This window comes from Mastomys coucha, unplaced genomic scaffold, assembly GCF_008632895.1.
Source record: "Mastomys coucha isolate ucsf_1 unplaced genomic scaffold, UCSF_Mcou_1 pScaffold15, whole genome shotgun sequence".
In the NCBI taxonomy this organism is placed as follows: domain Eukaryota; kingdom Metazoa; phylum Chordata; class Mammalia; order Rodentia; family Muridae; genus Mastomys; species Mastomys coucha.
In genome coordinates, this window is record NW_022196897.1 from 77,861,324 (window position 1) to 77,871,195 (window position 9,872).

Here is a 9,872-nt window from a genome sequence, read left to right on the forward strand (position 1 = left end):
ATATATATATATATATATAAGAAAGTGTGTGTGTGTATGTGTGATAAAACTTTATTTAGAAAGCTCAACTCAGAGCCTAGAGTTTATCAAACATGCGTTATCTAGAACAGTAGGGTAATTTGTTGTTTTAAAGAATTTTTTTTAAAGATTTATTTATTTATTTATTTTTTATGTGTAGGAGTACACTGTAGCTGTACAGATGTCCGTGAGCCATCATGTGGCTGCTGGGAATTGAACTCAGGATGGCCCCACTTGCTCTGGTGTAATACACAGTAGCTTTCTTGAGATGCACTAGAAGAGGGCATCAGATCTCATTACGGTGGTTGTGATCCACCATGTGGTTGCTGGGATCCGAACTGCTCTTACCGACATGGTGATACATGCTTTTAACAGCAATTGGAAGGCAGAAATGGATCTCTGTGAGTTCCCAGACAGCCAGGGTTATGTAGAAAAAGATTACATATTTCATGTCTTAAAAAACAAGTTAATAACAACAACAAAAATCGTTTTTAGAAGCTGGAGAGTTGGCTTAGTGGTTAAGAGCATTTACTGCTCTGTCAGAGGACCTAAATTCTATTCCCACCAGTCATATTGGATAGTTTGGTTTCAGAGCCTAAACCACAGCCCCAGGGCATTCAATGTCCTTTTCTGGCTTTTCTGGGCACTTGCACGGATTTGTATATACCTTACAATGACATGCATGCATACACATAATTCAAAATAGAAATAGATGCTGGAGAGATGACTTAGCAGTTAAGAGCATTGGCCACTCTTTCAGAGGACCCTGGTTCAGACACCAGCAGCACCTACATGGTGGCTAACAACTCTCTATAACTCCACTTTCTGGGGATCTGATGATGTCTTCCGGCTCTTGCAGGCAACACATATGGCACATGGTACATAGAAATACATGCAGACAAACCACCTTTATACATAAAGTAAAATTTTAAAAAATAAAAGCAAACTTTTAAAAAATTTAAAATGGGGGCTGGAGAGATGATGGCTCAGCAGTTAAGAGCACTGACTGCTCTTCTAAAGGTCTTGAGTTCAAATCCCAGCAACCACATGGTGACTGACGACCATCTGTACAGCTATAGTGTACTCATACATATAATAAATAAATCTTTAAAAAAAGTTTAAAATGTTAATTATTTTGAAAATGCTGTCTCTTTTAGTCTTTTCCTTTCAGATTTTCCTAAAATTTCTAAAAATTTAAATAATTTTAAACATTGGATTTAATTTTCTTATTACAGTTATTTGTGTGTATATACATACACACATGTCACTTTACATATGTGGAGGTTCGAGGACAATTTGTGAGAGTCAGTTTTCTTAATTCACCTTGTGGGTCCTGGGGATTGAACTCAGTTGCCAGGCTTGATGGCAGGAATGTACCTTTATTCCTAGCCATCATGTCTGAGCTACGTCCTTAGACCCTTGACTATTGGGTATTTTAATTTGTTGTTTTGGTTTTGAGACAGGGTCTCATATGGGCCAAGCTGGTCTTGGACTTATTCTGTAGCAATGATGGGTCTTGAAAACCCCTCCCTGATCCTTCTAACTTCATCTTGTGCATACTGGAATTATTAAATATGTACCACCATGCTCATATCTTGTGGTTTTCCATTTGGTTAGGGGGAGGATTGAGCTTCTTGGTTTTGTTTTTTTGAGACATGGTCTTTCTATGTCTATCTGGCTGTCCTGGAGCTAGCCATGTAGATAAGAACGGCTTCAAATGCAAGAGGATCCTCCTACCTCTGCCTCCTGAGTGCTGGAATTAAAGGCATACACTGTCTTGCTGTTTTGTTTTGTTTTTCACAAAGGGTCAAAGGTCAGCCTGGGCTTGAATTTAATAGCAGTTCTCCTGCCTGAGCCTCCTAAGTGCTGGGACCACAGATCTGAACCACAATGTCTAGCTTTTAATTTAATTTACTTATTTGACAGGTTCTCAAACACTGAGGTCCAGGCTGCTCATGGCAGCCTTCTTGCCTCAGTCTTACTTAGAATGGTGAGGGATCACAGGTGTTAGCTAACATGCCTGACTTTTATTTTATTTTAAAATAATTTCAATTTGCAGAATAATTGCAAAAATAATACAAAGAATTTTCAAATGCCCTTTACCCACATTCTCTAACTGCTTGTATTTTGCCACATATGTTGTATTATTCTCTTTTGTTCTATCTATATCTGAATATTATTATTCTTTTATGGTTGACTATTATTATATTTATATTTTTATATTTGCTGCTAAGTTTTTTTAAAAATATTGAATCATCTTAGTTCGATAGAGAAGTGGCCTTTGGGCTTTCTAAAAATATGCAGTTATTGGTGAAAGGCTTTTAAGTAGTCCTTGTGTATTTTACACATATAGCTACACATACAACACAAATTATAGTATTTTCTTCCTACTCTCCAGTAATTCAAGGTATCGTGGTCCTTGTACTTCATTCAGCCACTACTGGTATGGAGAATTAAGTAGTCAAGCTGTTAGACAGAAGACGGTTTATTTGTTTGTTTGTTTCTGTCAAGAGTTTTGGTGGTTCTATAAAATATTTCTACATTGAGATTACAAGTCAGAGAGAAATGCAACTTTAAGCCTGAATAAATTTTACTGAGCCTTCCTTCAGCCCTTCCTGATTTCATGTTATCAAATTGTGTGATAGATTATTAAGTCAAGTCATATTTGTGTGCCAGAGCAGAAGGTAGAGCACAGCTGCTAACCTAGCCCATTTACTCATGTCATTCTCCATCCTTCTCCTGCATTGAGCTGCTACTAGGAGGGAGAATGTTTTGAAGATCCTAGGCATGGTAGTGGTAATGTCTACTTATCTCCTAACTCTGGTTCATTCTTTAATCCACATCAACCGGAGAATCCTGTTTTTATTCCTTGCAGAAAATTTGTTTCGTTTCATCAGTGATTTGTGTATTAGAAGAAACGTTGCTTATCTGGATTACACACTCTCTCTCTCTCTCTCTCTCTCTCTCTCTCTCTCTCTCTCTGTCTCTCTCTGTCTCTGTCTGTCTCTCACACACACATATAAACATTGGCTGGTTAGTCCTATTGCATTGTCTGTTGGTACAAAGCTTAACATTTTGATACTATTCTGATTATCAGAAGTCTTTCTGATTAAAATAGAAAGTTAGGATGGGAACTGGTATGCAAGATATCAAAAGGAGTCACTAAAATTGACATTGTCTAATCCAGATTGTTCTAAGTTTAGGAATCTTCTTTTAGCATCCCTGATAAGCCTTCTCATTTCTCTCTGAGCTCTGTCATTGCCTTGACATAATTGGTAGTGGGCAATATTTGTTTCATAACTTATCCAATTCATTTTCTACACAGAAGTACTAAAGCAGGTCACTCTGAAAGCCTTCTCACCAAAGGCCCTCTGCTTACTAAGCACCCATTTAGAGTAATAGTCAGGAATACTCAGCATCACTTGCAGAGCACTTTAGTATTGGGTTAACAATCTTCTAGGGTTCTAAAGGTAGACAGCTGTTCCTAGACCTTGCTTCATTCTTCAGCTCTTACCCTGCTCTCGGGGAATGATGTTATTAGTACTATATAGGTGAAATAGGTTGGTCAGTGGGTTTTAAGTTATAGCTCAGAACAAAAAGTTTTTACTAGGATGTTAGTAATCCCAGCACTTTGGGGCTAGAGACAGGAAAATTTCTCATTCTGGGCCAGCATGGACTATAGACCCTATCTCAAACAAGGGGGGAAAAGTGCTGTTGCATAGGGGGCTTAACTATAATAACATGTAGTATATTGTATGTTTTAAGAAACTGGAAAAAAGTTTTGACAGTTTTCAATATAAATGATAAAATAATTGAGGAAATAAACATGTTTCACCTGCATGTTTTTTATGTGTCAGTTGAGAAATAAGGTTTTATAAAGAGGAAATAAATGACCTGTACAATAGCCTTCTCTAAAACTGACTTTTCTTTTTTGTCTAGTTGCTATGTTAATACTCCAGACTTTCCCTAACCATCACAATGTTTTGCATTTGAAAGATGTAGATAATGCCATTATTTTTGTTGTGATGTTAAAAAAGAGAAGCATGCTAGTTAATCTGTATCACATAATTCAAGATATATCCCAATTTCTACACACTGGAATGTGAGAACAAGTGTGTTTTAGAATAATGAAATTTTTAACATTTCTGTTATTTCAAACAGTGATATTACAGGAGAGAAGGTGTATTTTATTACCTTCTTTCCTTCCTCATTGGTTATATTGTATTATTCTTTCTATCCAGTGCTAGGGCTCTTTGAAGTCTGGCCATGTGAGCCATGTCTCGGTAGAAAATATACTTTAATGGTTGCTTGTCCCAGGCAGGATGGGTAAAGCTAGGGTGATGTAGCATCAATTGTTTTTGCCTTGGCTGTGACTGGAAATGCCATTGTGGGACAGTTGCTGGGATAGTGACTGCCCATGACTATACCTAAAGCCAGCTGGTTTTAATAACACTGAATTTTCTTAACTCAATTGGAATAGAAGGGTAGCTGCTGTTCTTATCCTGCAGATCTGTTTAAGGAGGAATCTGGCAGGGAGCTGGAGACCTGCTCCTGGGGGAGCCAGGCAGGATGCTTCTGGAGAGGAACAATATGCAGTTTTTTTCTGAGACCACTTCCTTGGAGATGTGCTCTGCATTAAGAGGTTGACTGACTGCCAAGCGTGTGTGTGTGTGTGTGTGTGTGTGTGTGTGTACATGTATATATATATACACATATGTATATATATACATATACACATACATACATGAATGAATGAGCTGGGAAGTAGTATGGTGGACCAGGAAGCCCATGGGCCACACTTGTTTATTGGATGTGTTTTAAATAACCTTTCATATTTAAATAACCTTTGCTGTATTTAAGTTTGCTAAAACTTAACCATGAAATTTCATGCAGAAATCCAGATTTTGGCTATACAAAATCAGACCGTCCAGCAATACTGAGCCTAGTTTGTAGCTTTGTAATGATCAGCTGTTGCTGAGTGATAGGATTCCAGTCTTCATGTTTGCTAGTATTTATTGCTCACCATGGCTACATGCAGTAGGCACTTGTTTCCTACCGAGCCACTGGAAGGTTGTATAGTACAGCATAGAGATTTGAAGCCCATGGGAGTTTAAACAGGCCTCATGGGAATCCTTAATAGTTGTGTGTCATAGGTCCATGTACTTAAGTCTCTAGTTCCACTATTCTTGTATATGTAGTAATTTTTAAGATCTCCTGGGTGAGCTAAGGCCTGCTACCCAAAAAAAAAACCTGCCTAATAAAACATGTGTTACTATCATTAGTTGTAATTTTTGATGGGGCAGGATAATAAAAGGAAAGGTTTTTGCCAGTTATTAAGAGAATCCCAAGTGTACTCTTTCTCACAAAAAGGGTATGGGTAGAACAGAAATTGTAAAAGGTTAGGGAGTGGATTGTGATGGTGTACAGGAGCCAATTGCTAGGATAAATGTCTGATGATTTCTCTGTATGCCTCATTTTCCTCTTATGTTGCTTCTAGCCTGTTTGTCTGCTGAAGGAGTTATAAAGAGGTATAAGATGATGTTTCTGTTGCATTTGTGTGTATTTCACTGAAGAGCAACATTCAACATAATACAATGGTCCTGGGCAGTATGGGAGCTCTGTAGCTCTCCATTATTAATGTTTCTATATAATTAGATTGTTGGAAGGGTAACACCCCAGATAATAAATGCTAGCTGGCTGCAAAGGGGGATCTCTTCCCCCATTTCTCTTATGATTGAGCTCTGAGTTGGTAATTGACAGGGATTATTGCCATCTTTTTAATCTCTGCTAGGAGGCTGCTGGAGTCTTCCCTCATTTCATTATCCCGTTATGATGGAGCAGGATCCAGAGAGCACCCAATTTACCCAGACCCAGCGAGGTAAGGCCAAAGTGAGAAATGGCACTAGGAGGGGGGAGGGGCAGCCCTTGGGGTTGCCAAGTCATGGGAAGCCCCACCTGTGCCTCTCTGGTCCTGGTGCTCTTTTACTCTTTAGTCACAGTGTTAAGGCAGGTGTTTCAGGTGATTGGGGATTGTTGCAGGTAAGTGAATGGCATCTCTGCTGACAGAGGATTATAATTGAGCTATTGTCCTTTGAGACTCACCATCTGTCAGTGGGGCACTAGGGTACCTGTGGAGGGCATAGGTACTCTTTCCTACTATTCAAGAGGCTGTTGGCTGTCAGATGGACAGCCAAAAGAAGAGCCAAAGTTTTGAAAATTTTATTTGTAGGGAAGATACTTAAAAAACAAATTTACAATATCAAAAGGGTAAAAAAAAAAGTGTTTAGACACTTTCCAAAAGAAGAGATGAAGAAAGCATATAGAGTATAATTGTCATTTTACTCAAGTACTTGCTTTATTCTGTTTTAGAAGACATTTGAAAGCTTATTGAAAACTCTGTGTGTGTGTGTGTGTGTGTGTGTGTGTGTGTGTGTGTGTGTGTTTGTGTTTGTGGTATGGACACAGGCACTTTGGAGTCTTTCTCTGTTCTTCACATTATCATTTTTTTCTTCTCCATCATCATCATCATCACCATCATCATCACCATCACCATTACCACCACCACCACCACCACCACCACCACCACCACCACCATCATCATCATCGTCATCATCATCATCATCATCATAGTTCATTTTTGAGACAGCATTTCTTGCTGAACTAGAAGCTTGCCATTGTATCTAGGCATACCTAGGATCTGTCTTTCTGTATCTTGCAATGCTGGGGTAACAGATACCTGTGTCATGCCCAGTTTTTACATGGGTGCTGGAGAGTTGCACACAGGCCCTTTTGCTTTTACAGCAAACTTCCTTATCCACCCAGTCAAATATTTTCCTAGACCTGAAATTTTTAAAAGTTGGGGGAAAGATATTTTTTTTCATTTGAGCCTAAGAGACCATCCTGAAGTCCCTAGTGCTGATGATGGTGTTTATAACAAAACCAAGGCTGGAACATTGAGTTGTTGTATTACAACATTTATCAGTTAAGAGCAGCCTCATGTGGTTGTCATAGCTGGATTTGATGACTTATTAAAGATTTGAAAAGAGCTAACTTGACTATTATTTAAATAGTATCAGAAAATGTTATAAGGAAAAGGATAATTTACCATGGTGGGCTAGGTAAGTCAAGTAGTATAGGCCAGATGAAACTAAATGAATTTTAAGGCTTTCCTGTTCTTTTGGAAATATCTTTATAGACCAGCTTGACTCCAGAGATAGTAAATGATTTTGTTGTTGTCACCGTCTTGTTGCAGTAGTGCACATTCTTACCAAGATAGTAGTGAAACATAACGTTTCCATGGCCCTCTTACTGTGTTTTTCATATCCCAGACGAAGCAAATCCAAGGATCCAGACAGTAGAGATGGGGACTTTAAAAATAGATAGGCAATTCAGATGGTGATTTAAGCAAGGGCATTTATATTAGTCTCTAATTATGTTGTAAAAACATACAAATCCTTAAAAAGGGAAGGGAAAGGTTCACATTTTCAAGAACCATTAAAACATTCAACACAACTTATTTCCATAAACAATTTCTTTTCAGGCTGTAGCAGTGCACACCTTTAATTCCAGCAAATAGGAAGCAGAGGTAGTTATATCTCTTGTGAATTTGGGGCCAGCCTGCTCTACATTGTCAGTTTCAGATAGCAGTAGTAATCTCATCCTCAGGAATTTTAGACTGGGAAACTTAAATGATTTGTTTCTGACACAGGGCCAGATATACAGCCTGGACTACCTCTAGCTCTCTGTGTAGCCAGTGGAGGCTGGTACCAAAGTTGTGATCTTTCTGCCTCTGTCTCAGAATGTAGAGATTGCAGATACTGTCCTTTCATGCAGTCTGTTATTAATCCCTACTCTGATTTCTGTACTATTGAAAGACTATAATACTTAGGATCTCACTCGGAACACTTCCTGGTTGTTTGGATGGTCCTGCTGCTCTGCTGCTCCTCAGTGGAGGGTATTTGTGACCATCTCCTCATGTGTTATTCATTTCTTTTGTCCTCTTAGTTGTGTTCTATATTATATGGATAGGGAAAGCTTTTGTGAGACATTTTCTAAAACGTGCAGAAACCTTCCTTTCCCCCTGTATACATAAGAGGGCAAGACTATGGCCCTCTTTCTCTTCCTTTGTTTGTTTATTTGTACTACTGGTAATGTAGTTTCATAGTTTAAGAAATTCCTGTAATGTAATTAAACAACTAGGGATTATGTGATGCTGTACTTACATCTCTACACAAAAGGCTAGTCTTTATTCAGTATTGCAGCAAGAACGTTATTTCTACAACCATTATCAGTAACAGTCCATTTTTTTTTTTGGTTCTTTCCAGCCATCCATAAGCTGAGAAATGGGTGCGCTTATTGTCACTTATATTCTCTTCCACATCCGTTCTCTTCAATTCTTTCTTGCTACATATTTTCTTCTCTAGTCTAATTTATTTGAGTTTAATCCATGTTTAATTTCTGCTGGAAGATTTTAGTATAGTAGGTAACAATAAGAACAACATGAAGGCACAAAGTCTGGTGTTTAGTGGTTGAATGCTTGGCAACAGGTATCCAATGAATAATGAAAATACCATGAGATGAGGCTTTTGGAAAATAGTTGGTGTTGTCTGATTAGTTTGGCCTAGGCTTCTGCTTCTGCATGTTCCTGCCCACCTACTGTACAAAGGTAATTTGGAGTCAGCGTGCTCAGTGTAGCATATTATATTAACATGTAAGCTTTTGAGTTCCAATGATTACTAGCCAGCTCCTTGAGAGTTCTATTTGGTGACTGGCCCAAAGGACAGTTGAATGGCAGCCTTAGATCCTAGTGCAGTTGACTACAAGGCCTCTTTTAGCCTAGGAAGGTAGAACTCCTGAGAACAAAGTATAAAAGGTATTGGAAGTAGAACTGCAAGATGTTTGCAGTTTTGGGGGTGCCTCTGTTACTAGTATAAGTTGCCCAACTGACCTCAAATTTACAAGTCTTCCAGGTGAGGTCCTTCAGCCTCCTGAGTAGCTGAGATTACAGTCACACATGTGTACCTAACAATAAATACTTTTATTTCATTTAAATAAAGCTATCCTAAGTCAGTTTTTAAGTATTCTCAATAAAAGGAAAAGAAAACACACACACCCTCCTTTTTGATATCTAAACATTATAAAAATGTAAAATCTCCCAGGTTTGTAACGCCAGGTTTATGACTTGTTTTTTTTTTCTTAAATACAGAAAAATATGTGTGTGTGTGTGTGTGTGTGTGTTACAGTATATATCTATCATTAACCCTTATGAGTAGATAAGGATAATTTTTACATGTACATACATCTTCAAATGTTGAGAGAGGGTTGCAAATAGCTCATGCTAACTTAAAACTTGTGTGGTTGTAACTAACCTTGGACTCCTGATCCACCTGCCTCTAGTTTTGTAATGCTGAGAGTATACAGGCTTATGTCACTGTGCCCAACCAATTTATTCTTTTTAATGCCTTCCTGGTGTTTCTCTGTATAGAAATAATTTGCTTAATCTGTCGGTGGGTTTCTGGGTTGTTTCTTGGGTTTTCCCTACTGATGACAGTGTTGCAGGTGAGGTTTCTCATGTAATTTATGCACATTCATTGATTTTCTTGTGTATTTCTGTGTGATATAATTTACCAGGGGACTTGCATCATTGTGAGTTCTTTAAAGTCTTACAGTTGGCTTAGCAATCTCTTAACACTTTATCACATAAGACATTTTTCTGTTGTCCTCAGTTTATAGTCTCTAATTATAGAACAGTGTTGTTAAGATGGAGGAAAACCTTAAGAAGGGGAAGGAAGCCGGGCGGTGGTGGCGCATGCCTTTAATCCCAGCACTTGGGAGGCAGAGGCAGGCGGATTTCT

General features: G+C 38.4%; 1 protein-coding gene across 7 annotated transcripts in view; it reads left to right on the forward strand.

The window, feature by feature from the left end:
• Positions 1 to 9,872, forward strand: part of Ambra1 (autophagy and beclin 1 regulator 1) — a 190,533-nt gene that overhangs the window by 67,122 nt on the left and 113,539 nt on the right. For 5 of the 7 annotated variants that reach the window (XM_031371037.1, XM_031371043.1, XM_031371042.1 and 2 more), the window contains one exon: positions 5,810 to 5,896. The exons of the other annotated variants lie outside the window; for them this stretch is intronic. In XM_031371037.1, coding sequence (XP_031226897.1) covers positions 5,810 to 5,896 — 87 coding nt within the window. The remainder of the gene's footprint in view (positions 1 to 5,809; positions 5,897 to 9,872) is intronic. 7 annotated transcript variants of the gene reach the window in all.